This window comes from Corythoichthys intestinalis, chromosome 7 (genome assembly GCF_030265065.1).
Source record: "Corythoichthys intestinalis isolate RoL2023-P3 chromosome 7, ASM3026506v1, whole genome shotgun sequence".
Classification (NCBI taxonomy): Eukaryota; Metazoa; Chordata; class Actinopteri; order Syngnathiformes; family Syngnathidae; genus Corythoichthys; species Corythoichthys intestinalis.
Genome location: NC_080401.1, coordinates 18,171,386 through 18,194,255, shown reverse-complemented (window position 1 = coordinate 18,194,255; position 22,870 = coordinate 18,171,386). Strand labels below are relative to the sequence as shown.

The window sequence follows — 22,870 nt, the reverse complement described above, 5'->3', positions numbered from 1 at the left end:
GCTAACGGCTGCGCCGTTGGCTCGAGCTTTATTGGCGCAGTGGTTACCGAGCTTGCCTGCCGACTAGAATTGTCGCGGCGCGCGGGTTCTCGTCCCAGCCTAGTCAGAGGTGGGAGCGGAACGCGGGGCGGCACAGAACAGACTCGGGTTACAAAGTGTAACATAGTTAAAAATACATCAGTATTTTCAAACAAATGTTATATTAATAGTTGGAGAAATAAAAGTTTATAAGGTTTACATCCATTAACCACCAAGTTATGTGTTAACTATATATTATGAGAAAAAAATATATTCTGTAAAATTATTTCATGTTTGTAATTTATTTTTTCATTTAAACAGTTTTTGAGAAGTTTTGCACAATTATATGTAAAAAGAGATGTATATTTAGTTTTTAAAAATGTTAATTGCATGACAGTTTGGGAGTAAGGACTTCCGGGGTTGCGTGAGAGCGAGCGAAGGGAGAGAGAGGAAGAACGTTCTAGAAGGCTGGGTGGAAAGACGTCCGGTAACGGCAGAGTGTCAGAGCTGAGACAATTGTGGACTTTTTTGATTGACTTTTGGCGAAAGTGCTCAAAAAGAGGACTTTGAGGACGTCAATCGTCATTGTTTGGATGTTTTTGAGTGGTCTACTCAAGCGGGACGAGTGGAGCTGGTCGCTAAAAAAGAGGCTAACAGTCGCTCGTCGCTAACACAGAGGCTAACGGCCGCGCGTCGCTAACCGAGAAGCTAGCGACGCCCGTCACTAACAAAGAGACTCGTGGTGAGCCCCAACACTTGGCTAAACGTCTAGCGACCTGCTAAACAAGTGAGCGAAGCGTTTGTGGACGAACCAACTGGGAGAAGGGACACTCGACGCCGAAGCCGACGAGGAGGACGACGCCGACCCGCCGACGGAGAGGGATTCTACGGGCATCGTGAGAGAGTGCAGCATCGCCTGTTCAACGAACATTTGCCTTTCTGAGTGTTTGGAGAAAACGGGATTCATTAAGGTACCCTCAGTTTTTTTTGGCCTTCGGGTGAAGGAGCCATTTTGTTTAAGGCTACTACGCACGCAAGCAGCGAATCTGGCCAGCCACGTAAGACAAATTTAGTTAATTTTTGCCGGTTTTAGACTTATTAATTTGGGCCCATAGCTTAGCTTGTGTGTGTGGACAATTTGTGTTGAAACTTATTTTTTTTTGGAGAACAAATTTTATTTAACAACTGCCTATATTTTTCATTAAATGTATATAGTTCATACATAACTGGTGTGTTTAATAAGCCATTTGATAAAAGGTTTATGAGTGGGGCATTTCAATTTTAAACTGAAATAGTGAGAAACTAGGGAAAAGAAATCGAACACTGATAATTTAATAGAAAATATTTATTTTCAAAAATTCACAGTGAATGCCTATATAACAGATAGTAAGAAAGATAGTTGAATTGTGATTTTGCTAAAAAGGAAAGAACTCAGGTTAGCCACCTCTCATAATAGTTTGTCACACTAGAGAGGCGCTACATAAAAATGGAGGCACCGCTGGGATAATTTGTATTTTTTGTGCATTCTGTGAAAATTTGTAAGTAAATTGTGTAAATTAGTCAGTGATTCATTTAAACCCAAAATGGAAACTCAAGTGCAGTTAGTACAAAAATTAAAAGATTGGTGCCAAAGTGAGTCTTTAGAGCAGGCTCATGCGGTCTTGGTGCTCATGTTTGAAGATGTGAACACAGAAGCCATTGAAGAAACAATGGAAACGGTGAAGAGTCTTGGACGTGTGCGTGTTCGAGCTAGAACGTCAAGCCTACAACAGAAACAATTTCTAGCTTTGTGTGAATGCAAAGAAACTGTCGAACGTAAATCGGTCCCAGTTGATGTTTACCCCATTGATGGTGGAGGACCTTGGACTGTGCTCACAGCTGATCATTTTCCAGTAACTAGTGAAACACACCGGAAAATGACCGAACAAGAGCAAGCAGATAGCAATCCCACAACAAACGCGCATGCACCATCACCCAACACCGAGGATGCGGCTAAGTCTACAGCAGCCATTCTACAAGCAGTGAGTGAGTTGCTCGGCAAAACTAAACCTTCAAATGATTTAGGAAGCTATCGCCGTCTACGAACATTTTCAGGATTGTTGCCCACTCCGGCTGGAGAGGAACAATTTGAACACTGGTTAAGTCAGGCACGACTACTTGTGGAAGAGTGCGAATGCTCTGGCAAAGAAAAGAGGCGAAGATTGATGGAAAGTTTGCGAGGACCAGCCCTTGATATTGTTCAGGCAGCACGCACTGGTGATCCTGAAGTAAGTCCAGAAGACTGTTTAGAAGCACTTGAGCATGCTTTTGGGACAGCAGAATCAGGAGAAGAGCTGTATTTTGCCTTTCGTTTGTTGCAGCAGCAGCCAGCGGAGAAACTCTCAGACTTCCTCAGACGTCTAGAACAGTCGTTAAATAAGGTTGTCCAAAGAGGTGGTCTTTTGGCTAATTGTGCTGACAAAGTAAGGTTAGAACAGTTGTTGCGGGGTGCAGTTGCCTCAGATATGATGCTGGTTAATCTTCGACTAAGAGAAAGAAAAGCTAAACCCCCATCGTTTCTCCAATTGCTAAAGGAGATTCGCACAGAAGAAGAATATGAAGCTTCAAGAAGAAAACATTTTCCTGTGGTACAAAGTTCATATGTACAACAAGCTGTTGATGTAAAAACAACTGAAATACAACAATTAAAATCTGAGATAAAGGAATTGAAAGCTTTAGTAGCTGCAGTAGTCTCAAACCCGACTCCCGAAGCCACAAATGCTCCAAAGAGTCCCGTTAATGCAAAAGACAGTGATAGTAACGCTGATCGAGAAGTTGCTGCTTTGAAGAAAGAGTTAAAACGCTTGCAACAAAAAGTCAGCAATAAAGTGTTGGAACCTCAAGTGGCTGTCTCATCAGTGAAAATGTCCCAACCAGCTAGCACCTATCCACAACGCCAGCAACAAAGTTCGGAGGAGCGATTTTGCTATAAATGCGGAGAAGGTGGACACTTTGCTGCCAAGTGCCCAAATTCGGAAAACAAAGCTAAAGTGATAAAGAAGCTCATTCAAGCGCTGAATTTGTCAAAAAACCGTCAAGCATGCAATCAGGCCAAAACAACTCAGGTGAACTGTTCAGTCACACAAAGTGCAATTGATGTGCCAAAAATATCTGGAATTCCTGAGGGGTTGGTTGGACCACCTAGCTTGGTGACATTGAAAGTAAATGGGCACGAAGGTACTGCTTTGATGGATAGTGGTTCCCAGGTGACAATAATATTTGAGTCCTGGTACCAGCAACATTTGGCTGATGTTCCCATTTCTCCAGTTGAAGGACTAGATTTATGGGGATTAAGTCTGACAGATGTTAGCTACCCGTACCGTGGATATGTTGTAGTCGACTTTGAATATCCAGCTGAGGTGTTTGGGACAAGTCAAATAGTCACTGTCTTAGCCCTCATATGTCCCAGTCCAAGAGTGGAAGGACAAGCCTCAATAATTGTTGGCACCAACACAAGCCACGTCAGACGTTTGGCCTACCAGTTTAAAGACAATGCTAATGTCATGAGTGCACTAGGGCTTCGTGTTTCTGTCGGCACAAATAAAAGTACGCCGTCAAGTGTTGAGCTACCAGCTCAAGAAGGCGACGAAGCTGGGCGTGTTCGATGGATGGGACCAGGTCCTTTGTTGCTGTCACCAGATAAAGCGATGCAAATTGTGTGCAAAGTTGACCTAAAGCACCCAGTTGAGCAAGAAATCCTGATGATGGACACGGCACCAGTAACCACATTACCTGCTGACGTGTTTATTCATCCAATGATTGTGCCCAGTGAAGCATTAGAAATCAACAGTTTCCGAATACTGGTAAAAAATGAATCAACAAGAGACATTTCTCTTCCAGTGGGAACAGTAATTGGGAGTATGTTTCACATTGACTCAGTGGAGAACATTCCACCCAAAGAGGAGACTCCCTCAGAGTTTGATGCAAGCCAAATCAACTTTGGGGATTCCACAATATCTGAACAGTGGAAGAACAGACTACGACGAAAGCTTGCCCAGAAGTCTCATGTCTTCTCAGTACAGGAGTGGGATGTGGGATTGGCAAAAGGGACCGAGCACAGCATCCGATTAACAGATTCCAGGCCTTTTCGGCAACGATCTCGTCGATTAGCACCAGCAGACATTGAAGATGTAAGAAAGCATTTGCAAGAACTGCTAAAAGCTGGCATCATCAAAGAGTCTCGCAGCCCCTATGCTTCTCCAATAGTCGTTGTCAGGAAAAAGAATGGGACTGTGAGAATGTGCATTGATTACAGATTATTGAACAGTCGTACAATACCTGATCAATATACGACGCCATGCATTGAAGATGCTTTGAACGCTCTGACAGGAAGTCAGTGGTTCTCCGTGCTTGATCTGCGCTCAGGGTATTACCAGATTCCTATGTCAGAAGAGGACAAAGAAAAAACGGCGTTCATTTGCCCGTTAGGATTTTTCCAGTTTGAACGAATGCCTCAAGGCATCACAGGAGCTCCAGCAACATTTCAGAGGTTAATGGAGAAAGCTGTGGGAGACATGAACCTTTTGCAAGTTCTAGTGTACCTTGACGACCTAATTGTTTTCGGTAGAACACTTGAAGAGCATGAAGAAAGGCTGCTCAAGGTCCTAGACAGACTTGGAGAGGTTGGGTTAAAACTTTCAGTCGATAAGTGTCAAATCTGTCTCCCGAGAGTTAAATATCTGGGGCATATAGTGTCAGCCGATGGTGTCACCCCTGACCCAGAAAAGATAGAAGCGGTAACCACCTGGCCCATGCCAACAAATCTGAAGACGCTGCAATCTTTTCTAGGTTTTTGTGGCTACTACAGAAGATTCATCCAACGTTATGCAGAAATAGTCAGGCCACTGACTGAACTCACCAAAGGCTATGCACCTACTCAGAAGAGTAAGAAGAAAGCCCCCGATCCAAACAAAGACTATCTGAAAGAGTCAGAGCCTTTTGGAGAAAGGTGGAACAAGTCTTGCACTGACGCATTCCACAAAATCATACATTGCCTAACCCATGCACCTGTATTGGCTTTCGCAAATCCACAAAAGACTTACATTCTGCATGTGGACGCAAGCTTGAAGGGACTCGGGGCAGTACTTTACCAAGAATACCCGGAAGGTCTGCGCCCGGTTGCTTTCGCAAGCAGAAAGTTAAGCGTATCTGAACGAAACTACGCTATTCATCAGTTGGAGTTTTTGTCCCTCAAGTGGGCCGTTGTAGACAAATTCCATGACTATTTGTATGGAGCAAGATTCACGGTACGTACTGATAACAACCCTCTAACGTACGTACTATCAACTGCCAAGCTCAATGCGGTGGGGCACCGTTGGCTCGCTGCCTTGTCCACATATGAGTTTGATGTCCAGTATAGACCAGGCCGACAGAACATTGACGCTGACCTGCTGTCAAGAAACCAAGTCAATTCTGAAGATGACGATTGGGTGACGATACCACAGTCTGGGGTCAAGACTCTTTGTCATCCTGCCTGCAATTCAGAACCCACCTATACTACACCAGTGTATGTCGCTCAGTTAGGTGCATCGTCCAAGTGCATTCCAGACCTGTATGCACATCCCACACAAATTCAGTTGAATTCCCTTGAACAGATGTCAAAGCAAAGTCTGACAAGAGCTCAAGAGGAAGACGAAGCCATCAGAGAAGCTGTAAAGGCCATAAAGCATGGACACTGGCCTGATGCACCCACAAATTCTGAAATAGTTAGACTTCAAAGAGAAGCAGGAAAACTTTCGTTAAAAGATGGATTGTTGTACCGCCTAAGCAAAAAACCTTCTGGAGAAGAGGTCAGTCAACTGGTTCTTCCTAAAATTTTCCGCAAGAATGTTATGCAAGCCATGCATGATGATCTTGGGCACCTTGGACAAGAAAAAACTGTTGATCTGCTCCGGAGTAGATTTTTTTGGCCCAAGATGTCATCGGAAGTGGAAGAGTATATCCGAAATTGTGGCGAATGTGTCACACACAAGACATCTGCACAAAGATCAGCTCCGTTGCAACAGATCATAAGCCATGGACCCATGGATTTGGTGTGCATGGATTTCCTATCAATGGAACCAGACTCAAAGGGGATCAGTAACGTCCTAGTAGTCACTGACCATTTCACCAGATACGCACAGGCATTTCCGACTAAAAGCCAAAAGGCACAAGTTGTGGCAAAGACACTTGTGGAAAAGTATTTTGTGCACTATGGACTTCCTGCAAGAATCCATTCTGATCAAGGTAGAGACTTCGAAAGTCGTCTGATAAAAGAAATGTTGAACCTGATGGGTATTCGAAAATCAAGAACCACGCCATATCATCCTCAAGGTGACCCACAGCCAGAGAGGTTCAACAGAACTCTGATCTCCATGCTTGGTACGCTTGGTCGAGAGAAAAAACGTAGCTGGAGTCAGCATGTGCCCTATCTCGTCCACGCATACAACAGCACAAAATGTGATTCAACGGGGTACTCGCCTTATCACCTAATGTTTGGTAGGGAAGCGAGACTACCCGTTGATCTCTGTTTTGGTACGTCCCCTGATGGCATAGAGAGCACATGCCACAGTCGCTACGTCGCAAAGCTAAAGGAAGACTTGAAGCAAGCATACAAGTTGGCCTCAGATGCTGCAGACAAAAGAGACCAGAGAAACAAAAAACTGTATGACCGGAGAGTAACTTTTCAGTCCATAGAGATGGGCGACAGAGTTCTACTCCGAAATTTGGGCCTGAGAGGAAAACACAAGTTAGAGAGCAAGTGGAATCCTGAACCCTATGTTGTAATAGGAAGGATGCCAAATCTGCCTGTGTTCAAAATCAAACGCGAGGATGGACGGCCAGGGACAAAGACAATCCACAGGGATCATCTTCTGCCTATTGGACAGTTTGTTAGAATGCCATCTGAGTGCCAGGCTGAAGAGCCACCTGCCAGGCCCAAGACCAGATCAAAAAGCTCCAGAAATCATCAGGGAGTTCCAAGTCTAGAGACAAGAGAGCTACAAGAAACCTCAGATTCATCGTCTGATATGGAGTATTTCATTATTCCCCAAACTGCCAAGTCACCTACAGCACACAGAGTGAGGAAAGCTGCTAGATCAGAGAATACAGAGAATGACATTGAATTCGACCATGATCCTATCTTTGAATCCCAACATGACCAAAACTCGGAGTCAGATTTGGATTTAAGTGAAGAGGAGCATCTTGAAGAGGAATCTGTGGAAGAGGATGGATTGGATCCAGAAAGTATAACCCATGAATCTCAAGACAAGATAGATGAGGAAAGTGATGAGAATTCCGAAGAGGAAAATGAAGTGGAGTTGGAGTCAGATGAAGAAGTTCCCAAGAATGAAGATTCAGAAGGCAGTCTTGCACCCAAGACTCGTTCTGAGCCTGATTCTAAAAGACTCCGTAAACCTACTCTTAGACTTACATATGACGAGCTCGGTAAACCTAGTGAAAAGCCTTTGACTATAGTTCACCGTGGTATTGTCATTAAGATCGGTAAACATTAAATTGTTTCCCAAACCAGTACCCAAATTTAGTGTCTGGTGAGGACACAGACATTTTAAAAGGGGGAGGGTGTAACATAGTTAAAAATACATCAGTATTTTCAAACAAATGTTATATTAATAGTTGGAGAAATAAAAGTTTATAAGGTTTACATCCATTAACCACCAAGTTATGTGTTAACTATATATTATGAGAAAAAAATATATTCTGTAAAATTATTTCATGTTTGTAATTTATTTTTTCATTTAAACAGTTTTTGAGAAGTTTTGCACAATTATATGTAAAAAGAGATGTATATTTAGTTTTTAAAAATGTTAATTGCATGACAGTTTGGGAGTAAGGACTTCCGGGGTTGCGTGAGAGCGAGCGAAGGGAGAGAGAGGAAGAACGTTCTAGAAGGCTGGGTGGAAAGACGTCCGGTAACGGCAGAGTGTCAGAGCTGAGACAATTGTGGACTTTTTTGATTGACTTTTGGCGAAAGTGCTCAAAAAGAGGACTTTGAGGACGTCAATCGTCATTGTTTGGATGTTTTTGAGTGGTCTACTCAAGCGGGACGAGTGGAGCTGGTCGCTAAAAAAGAGGCTAACAGTCGCTCGTCGCTAACACAGAGGCTAACGGCCGCGCGTCGCTAACCGAGAAGCTAGCGACGCCCGTCACTAACAAAGAGACTCGTGGTGAGCCCCAACACTTGGCTAAACGTCTAGCGACCTGCTAAACAAGTGAGCGAAGCGTTTGTGGACGAACCAACTGGGAGAAGGGACACTCGACGCCGAAGCCGACGAGGAGGACGACGCCGACCCGCCGACGGAGAGGGATTCTACGGGCATCGTGAGAGAGTGCAGCATCGCCTGTTCAACGAACATTTGCCTTTCTGAGTGTTTGGAGAAAACGGGATTCATTAAGGTACCCTCAGTTTTTTTTGGCCTTCGGGTGAAGGAGCCATTTTGTTTAAGGCTACTACGCACGCAAGCAGCGAATCTGGCCAGCCACGTAAGACAAATTTAGTTAATTTTTGCCGGTTTTAGACTTATTAATTTGGGCCCATAGCTTAGCTTGTGTGTGTGGACAATTTGTGTTGAAACTTATTTTTTTTTGGAGAACAAATTTTATTTAACAACTGCCTATATTTTTCATTAAATGTATATAGTTCATACATAACTGGTGTGTTTAATAAGCCATTTGATAAAAGGTTTATGAGTGGGGCATTTCAATTTTAAACTGAAATAGTGAGAAACTAGGGAAAAGAAATCGAACACTGATAATTTAATAGAAAATATTTATTTTCAAAAATTCACAGTGAATGCCTATATAACAGATAGTAAGAAAGATAGTTGAATTGTGATTTTGCTAAAAAGGAAAGAACTCAGGTTAGCCACCTCTCATAATAGTTTGTCACACTAGAGAGGCGCTACATGTATAGAATGCCATTATTGGCGAAAATAGAGCAAAAATATTTGCCTGAATGCTTGGTACTCACTGAATCTGGATGAACAAGCATCACCGGCTGCTATTTGAGGAAACGGGGGTATTTATTTATTTTACAACCAGCCCAAAAGCCCAGAAAAGGTAATATAAACAAGCCTTTTCTGTGTGTGTATTGGTAAGTGCTGTTGAAATGTTCCCCTGTCTACACCCAAATCACAAACTTTGTTTTCTGTATCTCAATGTTTCTGTGTGCTTTATAGCGAAGCAGCCGGCGCGAGTCGCTTGTTCATAAAACATCTAATGAAAGTTGAGAGCACATCCCACGGGACAACTGGCTGTGCTTGCTTACGTTTGGTTCATGACTTAAAAAACAAGTACAGGTGATAAAATCTTGGTAGTGTTGAACACAGTGTGTATTGTGTCTATTCAACTCTTAGCTGCTAATCCTACAATCATACTGACAAAAAAAATCAAGTCATGAATTAAGATTTACAGACAAGACAACCTGTGATTTTGAACTGTGGTGGCTTGTCTGCAAGTCTTGTCTTGTGGAAATTGTGCTCGTTTAAAGATTTGATTGTGCTGAAGCCATCTCTTCCTTCTCCAGGAGTCATTCCCGATGAATCTAAAGCCATGTCGCTGCTAGCGCCAGCCAACGCCGTGGCGGGAATGATGCCAGGGGCAGGCCTTCTTCCAACACCTAATCCTCTGGCTTCGGCGAGTTCCTGCAAATACATCCAGACAGCTGCGGCCTATGTGTGAAACGATTAAATATGTGTCATGTTTTAGATGGGAGGAACACCGTTTGGTGGGCTCGGAGCTCCCAACCTGGAGCAGATGGCTGCGATGGGAATAGCAGGACCGAACGTGAGCCCCCAGGTGAAAAAGCAATTGTCATCCAGTTGCAAACAACCCAATATAAATTTTCTTGGCACAATGTTGTCTCTTTTAGGCGCTTTCTGCAGACTTCCTCAAGCTCATGCAATCCATGGATCCAAAGTAAGAACCGACATTATCATGTAGGCCTTATTTATTTCAAGTTAAACAAATCTTTGTCTTTGCAGGTTAAATCCACTTGCAGCTGGGCTGAATCTAAATCCCGGCTTGAAGAATGACGGTGCCAACAAAGAAATCGAAGAGGCCATGAAGCGAGTCAGAGAGGCTCAATCCCTCATTTCTGCCGCCATCGAACCAGGAAGTGAGTTTCCACGTCATAGGACTTGTGTATGGGTTGATGAAAAAAAAATATCAGATTGTATTTAACAGTCTAAATTGTATGAATAATGTTTTTTTTTGTTTGTTTGGAAGGTAAGAAAGATGACAAACGCAAACGTTCTCGATCTCGCTCCCGATCACGGCGCAGGCGGTCCAGATCTCGCTCAAGACACAGGTAACAACATTTTTCTTTTCCTCTGTGCTAAATTTAGAGGTAGACCATTCTGGGAGAGAAGCTCTCAGAAATTGTGATCGTATACAAAGGCAAGTGCAACGGAGAAAAGGGTCATAAATGATAAATGGTAGACTTTGGTAGAATAGTTGACGATTACAAAAAACAACAACAATTGACTTGTCACATCCTTGACTTTACCACAGCTTCTTAGCAGATTTTCAGTGTATCTGGCTTTATCCGTAATCTATGACTCACAAAGTCGTCGAATTTGCAGCGAAATTCTTGTCATTCAAATGTGTTTCGACCTGCTACGTTTACATAGACAAATTTATTCGGAATAAAAGCCTGATTGGTGTAAAAAATCTTTGATGTACACACCCCATTTGAAGTATTGTAACCCGATCAAGATTCTATTCTGAACGAAAGGGGAGTGATTCATGTCGATTTATAATCCGATCTATGCGCATGAAAACAAACTGTCTTTACAGAGTATATCTGTGACGTCAGTATACACGGTTCTGTTTTTTCGGGCCCAAGACTGAAGTGGTCTGTATCGAGCATGCTTCTGGAGATATTGGAAGATCTTAAGATTGTTGAGAGACCTGTCACTAGAAAATCAGCAAAGGTATGCGTAATAACGCTCATATTTAAAGTAGAAAAGGATAGAGTAATGTTTTGTTAGTCGCCATGGCTTTTACTATTACTGCTACTACAGAGTGACCCCCCCCCAAAAACGGGAACTGTTTAACAAATCCAATAAACCCCGAATGTAATGGAAGAAAAAAAATGTATTTATAGTATTCGAAACCTTAAAACATGCCATTTAAGAAACAATTACGGAATTTTCATTTAGAAATTATGTCCTTTGAACAATGACCTTGAGCAAGTAAACAATGTACTCAGATGAGGAATCTCAACAGTGGATTTCTAGAATGCATTCGTACAGGAGGACGTCATTTAAAGAAGGTCATTTTTTAAAAAAAAAATTGAAATTCCATCATTCGGATCCAAACACTGATCCTTAAAGAAATTTTGTCCGTGTAAACATAGCCACTGACCGAATGAAAGAATTGTCGATGCTTTCTGGTAGGCGCTCCCAGAGCAGATCTCGGCGGAGGTCCCATTCGAGGAACAGGAGGAGGTCCAAGAGCCCACGAAGGAGGAGGTCCCACTCTCGTGACAGAAGTCGACGCAGCAGATCGAGGTTGGCATTGTAAATTATACAGCTTGTAAAATGTCCTTCCATTCATTTTCTATAGCACTTAATTAGGGTTACATGCGAGTTGGAGTTGCAACTGACCTTGGGCAAGGGTTTCACCCTTGGCTGATCAGCAGCCAATCAAAGGGTTTAATTAATCTAACACCCTTCAATGATTTGGAGCAGTGTTGTTTTTGGCAGCCTTTTTAATTTTCGTCTTAGTCTTTTGGACGATAGTACTTATTAGTCTGTCATATTTTAGTAATCTCAAAATGTGTTTGTCTTCGTCTAGTTTTTGTTGAAAAAAAAAAAAAACTCAAGACCGATTTCGTCGAGTTTTAGTCAACGTTTACTAAGAATGATTTTGTCTGTAAAATAAAAAAAAAAAAAAAAAAAAAAAAGGATTCCAATTAAAAATAAGGTTTCCAACTATTTCCAGTTAACATTGACAGATGAGCACATATTGTAGCAGCTACAAGGACAACGCCAACACACCCAGCAGGAAAAAAGTACATTATTTTCAAATAGTAATTCCCACCTGGACACCATCCCGAGAGTTTAAGAAGACGCTCGCCGTTAGCAAGAACAACGAACAAAAGGGGGATGATTTATATTGATTGATAATCCGATCCGCGCACATGAAAACCATTTATTCCAAAATTTCAGAAGTCTTTACCAAGAATGTCTGTCTGTGGCGCCAGTATACACGCTTCTGATATTTCCGGAAGCTAGTGGAAGTGGAAGACAGGGCGGGCGCAAGACTAAACTGGTCTGTAATTCAAACGAACCCGCTGCCTAATGCTAACGCGAATTCTATGCTAACGAGTTACGATCACTCAGCAGAGTCAGCACAGACCTTTAAAGGCTAAAGCAACATTGCATATTCTCTCTGCCCAAGAAAACAAATCTTACCGTGCAAGCCTGCATGGAGACTGGCGAGGACACAGTGAGGGAAGGAGTGGGGGGCACAGCATGTCACGAGTGACACAACTAGACACTACTATGCAGGCTAACTACACAAAAATGTCACATTGTGAACACGTGACGGAAACTGTTGCACATTTTCGTCTTGTTTTCGTCTCGTCAGACGAAAACTGACATTCGGCTCATTATATTTTAGTTTCCGAAAACACATTTTTAGCTCGTTATCGTCTTATCGTCATGAAAAAAAGTGTTCGTTGACAAAATATTTTCGTTATCGTTGACAAAAACAACACTGATTTGGAGTCCACGACGAAAATAACGCTCATGATGTTGACTTATGTGCATACAGAGACAGGAAGGAGGAAAAGTCCAAGAAAAGGTCAAAGACTCCACCCAAGAGTTACAGCAGTGTGAGGAGATCTCGCAGTGTCAACCGGTAAGGACAGCAATGCATCAAATGGTTACAAGTAGTGCTGGGCCAGTGGGCAATATATCGTACACCTCGAGTTGATCAATATTCTAATAAAGTTTTGTCAAAAAAAATCCATATTGCCTAGCATTAGATTCAATGCTGTCCGTTTCAAGAAACAATGGAGTGCTGTTCATCAATAAACTATTAGTGTATAGATGTTAAGGGTGTCAACAATAATCGATGCGGCGATGCATCCCGATGCGGGGCAGGGACGATTCGATTCGATGCGGGCAACACGCTGAATCGATTCAGCGCATTTTAAAATATATAAGTACGTTCAAAAATCTTCCCTGCGCAATTCCGGTGATGCAATGGATTTGGTTTCCCCATTTGTATTGTTATTCTCAGGTTTACCTGTAGAGAGAGCTACTTTACATTCAAAGCAAGCCCATAGAGGTTAGATCGGGCCTAAAAAATTCCAGCCCAACCCGACACGGCCCGCTGGTATTGAAGCCCGACCGGCCAGATCAATTAACTATAGATTTGCATGCCCGAGCCGAGTGATGCGGAAAAAAAAACGCAGCAGCAGCAATTTATTTTCATTTCTTCAAGTTTTTTACCGTTTAAATAGTCTACATATTTTTATAAGAGTTAGAAAAGCATTTACGCAACGAAATAACGCTGGGAAAGTTTAATATAAAAAAAACACGGTTTTGCAGACACACAGAGGAGAAGATTCGAAAGGATCACATTTGCCTTTGTGTGCATAAATAAAAGTGTCTTTCCTAACAAATTCTCAGTTGGCAGACAAAAAACGCAAGTTTACTCAATATTTAAATAGTCTACATATTTTTAAGAGATTTATAAAAGCATTTACACAACAAAATAACGCTGGGAAAGTTTAATATTTAAAAAAAAAAAAAAAAAAACACGTTTTACAGACACACAGAGGAGAAGATTCGAAAGGATCACATTTGCCTTTGTGTGCATAAAAGTGTCTTTCGTAACGAATTCTCAGTTGGCAGAAAAAATAACGCAAGTTTACTCAATATTTAAATAGTCTACATATTTTTATGAGATTTATAAAAGCATTTACACAACGAAATAACGCTGGGAAAGTTTAATTAAAAAAAAACAAAAAACACTGTTTTACAGACACACAGAAGATTCAAAAGGATCACATTTGCCTTTGTGTGCATAAATAAAAGTGTCTTTCGTAACGAATTCTCAGTTGGCAGGAAAAAAATGCAGGTTTACTCAATATTTAAATAGTCTACATATTTTATGAGAATTATAAAAGCATTCACACAACGAAATAACGGGAGGAGAAGAAGAAAAAGAGGGCTGCGCCACAGCCCTCTGCGCATTTTATTAAATTTATTTTTTAAAAAAATGTATTAGTCCGGCGCGGCGGCCCAACCCGACCCACCGAAACGTGAATGCTTAACATTTCGGGTCGGGTCGGGTCGGGTTCGGGCACAAGCTCTAACCTCTATGCAGGGGGGATGAGGAACCCAAATCCGCTTCCTCACCGGAGTAACGTCACAGACAAGCGCTGTTGTAATCGAGAGAGCAGAGAGATAGGACATAACATAACAATGGCTGAAACGGAGAAAGAGGGAGCGAGAAAGATTATAGATATAAGATAGGCTAGGCCTACATTTTACTTTTGTTCTACATTGCAATTTAGTTGATGTTTTGTTTGCAACTGAACTGATCCCTGGATTGATATTGCGATAAAGATGCTGCTGCACTACAATATTTTCTTTGTCGTTTTCTTTAATATTTACTTGAATATTTTTATTGATGGGTCGTTGTGACTAAAATACAGTGACTGTTATTACTGATTTTGCACAGGAGTTCAGATGTTGCACTGTGTGAAAGGCTGCTACTGTGTGTACAAAAAAAAAAAAAAAGAGAAAGCCCTGGTCTCATTCAAAGCACTAACTAAATGCTGTGATCTGATTTTTTTTTTAAAATATATATGAAAGTATACTATTTTCATTTGACTTCAACCAGGAGTGACACAAGAGCCAATAAAAAGTTGTTTAATGTCTGTCCGCTTGTGTTGGCTCATGATTCACGAAAAATATGCTTTGCATTAGAATTTTAATGCATTCCAGGCTTTAATGCATCGCAATGCATTGCCGAATCAAATCGTGGCCCTCCGAATCGTAATCGAATCAAATCGTGAGGGCAGTATCGATGCACACCTCTAATAGATGTCCTGTTTTCTTTCGATTTTTATCATCATTTGTTCTTTCAGGAGGCACAGGCGAAGCTGCAGTGTATCCAGATCCCCAAAGAAGCACTTGACTCGGTCTCCATCGCCCAGACGGTGAGCAGAAAGAAAAAGCACATGCTAATTAATTTCTAATCTTCCTGCGGCAGTTAAAACAATATCTTTGTTGTGTGTGTGTGTGAGTGAAGGCATAAGAAGGAGAAGAAAAAGGACAAGGATCGTGAAAAGGAGCGCGATCGAGAGCGGCGGGAGCGAAGGGACCAAAGCAGAGACCAGAGAGAGCGCTCGTCCAGTAAAAAGAGCAAAGACAAGGAGCGAGACCGTGAACACAAGTCAGACGGTGATAAAGGCGACGTCAAGGTTTGTTACGCCGGCTAACTGTTTTGATTACAGCAGCCAACAGAACCGTGTGGCTTGAACCCACTTTGTCTTCAGGTGACACGGGATTACGACGAAGAGGAGCAAGGTTACGACAGTGAAAAGGAAGTGGAGGAAGATGACGAGGAGGAGGAGAGGAAGAGCGACTCGGACAGCGCCTCGTCGCCAAAATGTCTAAACAAGACTAGGGGGGGCCTGGGGTACACCCTCAAAAAGTCCAGAGTGAACGGAGACGATCACTATCAGCGAGACATGGAAATGAGTGACTAAGATCTCCAAATACAAAAATGTGAAATGAAGGCAACAAAACTGCCTGATTAAAGTACAATATGTGGCATCACCCTGGAGTTATACTGCATTCGTCTCATCTCCAATGCCAGACGTAAGACGTGTGCGTGCATCGGCCACAGGATGGGAACAGAACACCCAAATTGCTTACAAACCTTAAAACGTATATAAAACACATCATGTTGCATGCAAACATTGTTCCATAAATTCCTTCCATGGTGACAAAAATGAAGTTTGCAATGCTCTTTCATCCTCTTTATTAAACGTGCCAAAAACACGATACCTAAAGTTCCTTTCTGCCACCAGCTCGCCTGCTGTTCCGCTTTTTCACTCTCTTCTCTCGACCTCAAATGACTGCATTCATATTTACAGGCTTGCATCCACATGACATCATTTAGGAGGATTTAATGTAATAATAATTTAAACAACACTAAACTTTTCAACCATTATAAAATATTTTCATAACATTTGTGATGTTTCGACTGAAAATTAGTTGAATGACACCTTTTTATATCTTGAGGGGGTCTTTATCGCTTTCACTGGCATTAATTAACTTTGAGGAGGGTGGCAGGAACCCTGCATACAAAAAAAACTACAAATGTGCTTTACAGCATTTGCCACTTCCCCCTTTCCCCATTCATTATAAAGCTTGAAGTCGATGCGAAGGCTTTTGCGCGAGTTCTACAAAGATGGCAGAGCAACAAAAAGTTTTGTCTGAGGAGGAGAACAAAAAGGGTGCCTACCTGGATAAACAGAATAACATTGGCCCAGCTTTCGTTGGCTGGCGTGACGGGGGTTAGCCACACTAAGCCACACGATTACTAACCATCATATCCTATTGTGTAGTCACAATCGCTTTCACTGGCACTAATTAACTTTCAGGAGGGTGGCAGGAACCCTGCATACAAAAAAAAATTCAAAATGTGCTTTACAGCATACGCCACTTCCCCCTTTCCCCATTCATTATAAAGACTGAAGTCGATGCAGAAGGCTTTTGCGCGAGTTCTACAAAGATGGCAGAGCAACAAAAAGTTTTGTCTGAGGAGGAGAACAAAAAGGGTGCCTACCTGGATAAACAGAATAACATTGGCCCGGCTTTCATTGGCTGGCGTGACTGGGGTTAGCTACACTAAGCCACACGACTGCTAACCGTCATATCCTATTGTGTAGTCACAACTACATTCATTACCTTATTACTAGGGATGGGAATTGACAGGATTTTTACGATTCCAATTCCATTATCGATATTGATTAATGATTCGATTCTTTATCAATTCTCTTATTGATTCTAATTTGGGGAAAAAGAAGAACAAACGTTTTGATTGGCATTGAGTTTGTTTTATCAGAAGTCACAACCTTAAAAACTCACAACAAGGTCAAAAGAGGCCCAAGGCCTCAATATTAACCGTGGCAATAAGTGGAAAATGCACAAGAATGTAACATTTTACTGAAACATTTTTCTAATAGAAATAAAAAATATTGGTATATACTGGCATATACAGTAGGTCGTTGGTCTGCCGTTAGCAATATGTGTTAAAACTTGCAGGGGTCCCCAAACTTTTTCCAGTGAGGGCCGCATAACTTTTCCCTTCTCTGATGAGGGGCAGGGGTCAGTTTGTAACAGAAAAAGTGTGACGATCGCAGGAGTGCCTAAATGTAAAAAAATATTGTTTTTCAGAATGCCACAATCAAATAACCCTTTCTGGATATTTCACGGAACAAAAGTAAATAAAATAAAAATAATAATATAACAATAATTAATAAAAATAACACTATTAATCAAATAGATAGCACCAAATAACCCTCTCTGAGTTCTTCACAGAAAAAGGCCAGAAAATAATTAACACTATTGAGAAAAAAAAAAAAATTCAAAATGCTCTCTGGTATTGTTCAGGGGGCCGGACCAAATGTCGGGGCGGGCCGTATTGGGCCCGCGGGCCGTAGTTTGGGGACCACTGTTAAAGTATTTACCAGTATATTGAAATGCATGCCTTTTAGTTTTTATGGTGCTTTCACGCTCAAGTGGGGGCGCCCTTGCGCTTCCTCACGCGAAGAACGCGCTCACGTGAAGAAGAAATGCCGCATCCAAGCGAGTTAGTGAGAGAGGGAAGCACTGTTGCAACCCTACGTTCTTTGTTAATGTTAATATCTACAGAGGCAACGCCTGTATGTATCATCTTTTGTGTTGTTGTTGTGTGTTTCCACTCGCCATCGGACACTTAAATCCAGTTGTGTAGTGGTTTGAACGATGTGCTAATGCTAGCGAACGCATGCTAACTGCTTTGTTATTACTGAATTAGCCGCTAATCATCGCTGATTTACGTTGATGCAAACCTGTTTGTTATTGGGGACGAAATTGATTTGTTTCATTTCTATTTTTAGTTTCACTCTTCAAGTGATGGTTGAATAAAGTCAGCAAATTATACCAACGTCTTCTGTATCGTAATTTCGGAGTTTAGCTAGTTGTATAGCTGTCTCTGTGAGGACAGTGCAGTCTATTCCCTCCCGATGCAGTTATCTCCACCTTGCAATGATTGTAAGTCGTCTTGTTGTAATTTTTCCTCGTGAAGTGAAGACACACTTTCGAGCGTTTGAACCTACGTGCTGTCATTGTTATGTTTACAGCTGCAATGCTCGTGCTAAACCATCGTAACCTTTCATTTTCACCCTCTTTCCTGTTGAAGAGTAGCCAAACTTTGGAGCGGGTGGTTCTTGGCGCCATGCTAGTTTGATGTGTTTGGACAACAAGACAGTCACGACGCAATATGCGTCTTCAGGACTCGTTAAAGGGATCGTTAAGGCTTTTTCATTGTGATGTCGAGGCCTCGAAACACTTGGAACCGGTTCCGAATTGGAATCGGATTTCGATTCCCATCCCTACTTATTACTATTCATCCTTCACACAGCCTCTGGAATCAGAAATGTTGTTTAATCCATCTGCAGGCGATCGGGAGATTGATTTTGATTGATTGATGATTTTAAGACACTGTCCGGATTTGTTCTTGTCCTCATGGGAAACGCAGTATTCCTTAAGGCAAACACTTTTCCTTAACGCTTTTGTCCAACAACGACTCTAAAATCAACTAAAACTGAAAAGTTACCAAGTGTTGCTTTAAATTAATATACCACCCACTCCAAGTGCTTCATCTATGGTTCCTGTCTTTTCTTAATTCTTATAATTCATAGAAAGAGGATTTGTTTAGGAGCAATGATGCATCGGATAAGCAATGCAAATGTGGGCTGTGCAACTTTGATAATGATTGCGAATTTGATCCCTCAGAGAAAAGCAAACGGATTGGAGCTGTGACGAATGCTTAGTATCTCCAGGGTCGACTGTAAACTAAATGGAGAAGTGAGGATAAAGGTCTATAAAATGTGTAAAACTAGTCATGACTCATGACATATAGAGTGCTAGCCAAAAGTATTGGCTAGAATTCTGTCAGATAATGTTCAATTTGTCCCAGAAAATTAATGCAATTACAAATGCTTTGGTAGTAATATCTTCATTTATTTTGCTTGCACTGAAAAAACAAAGATAATGGGGAAAAAATGAAATCATTTTACACAAAACTCCAAAAATGGACTGGACAAAAGTATTGACACCCTTTGAAAAATCATGAGATGCTTCTCTAATTTGTGTAATTAACAGCACCTGTTACTTACCTGTCGCACATAACAGGTGGTGGCAATAACGAAATCACAATAGCAGTCAGTTAAAATGGATTAAAGTTGACTCAACCTCTGTCCTGTGTCCTTGTGTGTACCACATTGAGCATGGAGAAAATAAAGTAGGCCAAAAAACTGCCCATACTTCCTCACAATTTTGCTTCTCAAGTCCTCAGACAATCTCAAGGCTACAAGTCCATCTCCAAAGACCTTAATGTTCCTGTGTCTACCGTGTGCAGTGTCATCAATAAGTGTAATGTGGCTAACCTCCCTGGATGTGGATGGAAAAGAAAAACTGACGAGAGATTTTAAGATAGTTGGTTGTGCGGATGGTGGACAAAGAACCTTGAGTAACATCCAAACAAGTTCAAGCTGTCCTGCAGTCCCACGGTACAACAGGTTCAACCCGTACAATCTGTCGGAGTCTGAATGAAAGGGACTCTTAGGTAGGATACCCAGGAAGACCCCACTTCTGGCCCAGAGACAAAAAAAAGCCAGACAGGAGTTTGCCAAAACTTACCTGAGAAAGCCAAAAACATTTTGGAAGACTGTTCTCTGGTCAGATGAGATAAGAGTTTTTTATTTTTTTTATTTTTTTATTTTTTGGGAAAGGCACCAACATAGTTTACAGAAAAAAAAACAAGGCCTTCAAAGAAAAAAACACGGTCCCCACAGTGAAACTTGGCGGAGGTTCCCTGATGTTTTCGGGTTGCTTTGCTACCTCTGGCACTGGACTGCTTGACCAAGTGCATGGCATGATGAAGTCTGAAGACTACCAACAAATTTTGCAGCATAATGTAGGGCCTAGTGTGAGAAAGCTGGGTCTATCTCAAAGGTCTCGGGTCTTCCAGCAGGACAAAGACCCAAAACACACTTGAAAAAGCACTAGAAAATGGTTTGAGAGAAAGCACTGGGGACTTCTAAAGTGGCCAGCAATGAGTCCAGACCTGAATCCCTTAGAAAACCTGTGGAGAGATCTGAAAATGGCAGTTTGGAGAAGGCACCCTTCAAATCTCAGAGACCTGGAGCAGTTGGCCAAAGAAGAATGGTCTAAAATTCCAGCAGATCATTGTAAGAAACTCATTGATTGATACTGGAGGAGGTTGTTCGCAGTTATTTTGTCTGAAGGTTGTGCTGCCAAGTATTAGGCTAAGGGTGTCAATACTTTTGTCCAGCCCATTTTTGGAGTTTATGATAGATTTTTTCCCCCCATTCTATTTTATGTTTTTTCATTGCAAGCAAAATAACTGAAGATATTACTACCCAAGCATTTGTAATTGCAATCTCTTCCTGGGAGAAATTGAGCATTATCTGACAGAACTGCAGGGGTGCCAATACATTTGGCCACAAGTGAATCCACCCCAGTGTGTATTTTGTGTCCTATCGCCCTGCAAAATGTCAGTTTTCAAACAAATACTCATCCGAAATATCAGGATAAGGTTTGACATTTGTACCCACAACCCCCACCCCGCTATTGCTGACATCCAGTTACATTGACATTTTCAGTCCTTTAAGCGTACATTAAATTGTGATATTTTCCAAAGAAAATAAAATTGGAGCAAAACTATCACCATCTGGTCACATTTCTCAACAGAACAGTCCAGAGAATTGAGCCATGTTTCTTCAAAAACATTTATATACAAAAATAGCAACTTCCACCATGTTACAATCCAGTATACTGTATTGTTAGATTAAGTCATGTAACACAACATGGGAATAAAATGCACAATTCTTGTTGAGTTGAACATGAGTACACATAGGAACAGTGAGAGCACACATGTACAGACTGTGCAGAAGAAAGGCTTTTGTGTCTAAACAAAAACAAAATCCTTCATTTCGCACAACACCTACTCATTATACAATCCCAGTTTCAAAATGTATAAAGTTGACAAAAACCGACTTTAAGGTACCATAAAAACCTGCAGCATTTATACCATTGCCTCAGAATAAGAACTTTTCAAATGCCACATTTGAAAATTGAGAGTTGTGCATTTAGGAACTGAAAGCAAAAAGCAGCAATTGTTACAAGTGCTGAAAGATAGTGAATTCTATTAAAACTGATTAGTCAACAAAACTCCCAAATAGTACAGGGTGTTTCCCAAAAATTGACATTATTTCAAATATCCCAGGCGAATAAAATTTAAATATGTTTCACAATGAAACTAAAAAGATTCAAAATTCTAACTTGACAAAACTTTACAAAAGTTCAATATTTGTCCATTTTGACAAATCTCCCTTTTGCCTCTTTGTAATTTTTGTGCTGTCAAACTCCTTTCGTGTTGGTGCTTAATGAATTTCCTTAAAAAATATACACCATATACACATGTAAAAACTGTGCTTGTTTACGCAGTCTAACATTTTTTTTGTTTCAACTGAATGTCATTTTCACCCTGAAAATCATTGTAAAACATTGAACCAACATTAAACCAACATTAGTTTTACAAATCGCGTTGAAATCTGACATCCTGTGGGCAAAAATTTAGGTTTTAAAAAAAATTTTTTTTTTTTTTTTACTAAGACAATGAAATGATGTCAAATTTTGGGAGGAATCCTGTCCAGCGAATTATTTTTCATGAGTGTGAATGCATCTGTGGAATTGCCTAAATGTTTAACATGTACAAAAACGGCCAACTGTTAGAAAGATAAGATGTATCAACTTACGTACAACTCTGCATCATATCTAGTTTTAGGTAAGTAGGTCAGAACCACCTTAAACCTATAATCAGTGTTTCACAAGAGCTTGCTTAGCACACACCCTTTACAAACTTATACACGCAACACTTCTTTCCACCAAGCAGTCCCGTTTGGCTTATGTTTTCATCGTCAAAGATAGGTAATTGGGATGGAATGGCGATAGGCATTGTACCACTCTTTGCCACTGTGGTATAATACCACTAAAGGCAATGCATGGCCCTGCTTGGTTGAATAAAGAGGACACAAAATGTGCTTTTTTTCCTGCCCTAAGACAAAGGTTTTCTTCAACATTTCAGGAAGACGAAAGCATTAAACACCAAACAGTTGTTTAACAAAAAAAAAAAAAAAAAAAAAAAAAAGCCAACAACAATTGTGTTGTTGTTTTTTGTGTTGGAATGGAGTCAAACTGTCCCACTTGGTGGAAACATGGCTTCAAATACTGTCATCATCATCCAAGCTGCTTTGTTTTTTGTTTTAGCTGACTTGTCCTATTTATCCATTTGAGCTAAGGGGGCAGTTGATGTTTTTGTAGTGTTATATTACCTCGTAAACATCTACTCTTTTGAAGTGAGGGTTAAAGGTCCGGGAAGCGGGTCGGGTCCTCTTTGTATTCGCCGGGGATGGTAAAAATGCTTTCGTCGAAGCTGTCGTGGCGAAATTCATGGAAAGTCACAGTGGCTGTGATGGTAGGAAAGACTGGGATGT

General features: G+C 41.2%; 2 protein-coding genes across 4 annotated transcripts in view; one reads left to right on the top strand and one right to left on the bottom strand.

Annotated features, from left to right (window-relative positions):
- LOC130918518 (serine/arginine-rich splicing factor 11-like) overlaps positions 1 to 18,230 on the top strand; it is a 26,901-nt gene extending 8,671 nt beyond the window's left edge. Inside the window, exons 2-12 of one of the 3 annotated variants that reach the window (XM_057840263.1) lie at positions 9,234 to 9,353; positions 9,581 to 9,690; positions 9,763 to 9,852; positions 9,926 to 9,972; positions 10,038 to 10,171; positions 10,282 to 10,363; positions 11,454 to 11,567; positions 12,835 to 12,921; positions 15,164 to 15,235; positions 15,328 to 15,499; positions 15,575 to 18,230. In XM_057840263.1, coding sequence (XP_057696246.1) covers positions 9,607 to 9,690; positions 9,763 to 9,852; positions 9,926 to 9,972; positions 10,038 to 10,171; positions 10,282 to 10,363; positions 11,454 to 11,567; positions 12,835 to 12,921; positions 15,164 to 15,235; positions 15,328 to 15,499; positions 15,575 to 15,787 — 1,095 coding nt within the window. In that variant the 5' untranslated portion in view covers positions 9,234 to 9,353; positions 9,581 to 9,606 and the 3' untranslated portion in view covers positions 15,788 to 18,230. Of the gene's footprint in view, positions 1 to 8,966; positions 9,354 to 9,580; positions 9,691 to 9,762; positions 9,853 to 9,925; positions 9,973 to 10,037; positions 10,172 to 10,281; positions 10,364 to 11,453; positions 11,568 to 12,834; positions 12,922 to 15,163; positions 15,236 to 15,327; positions 15,500 to 15,574 lie in introns of those variants that run through there. The other 2 variants (XM_057840264.1, XM_057840262.1) reach the window with 2 other exon arrangements.
- Positions 15,639 to 22,870, bottom strand: part of LOC130918517 (ankyrin repeat domain-containing protein 13C-like) — a 43,114-nt gene continuing 35,882 nt past the window's right edge. Inside the window, exon 13 of the mRNA XM_057840260.1 lies at positions 15,639 to 22,870. Coding sequence (XP_057696243.1) covers positions 22,740 to 22,870 — 131 coding nt within the window. The 3' untranslated portion in view covers positions 15,639 to 22,739.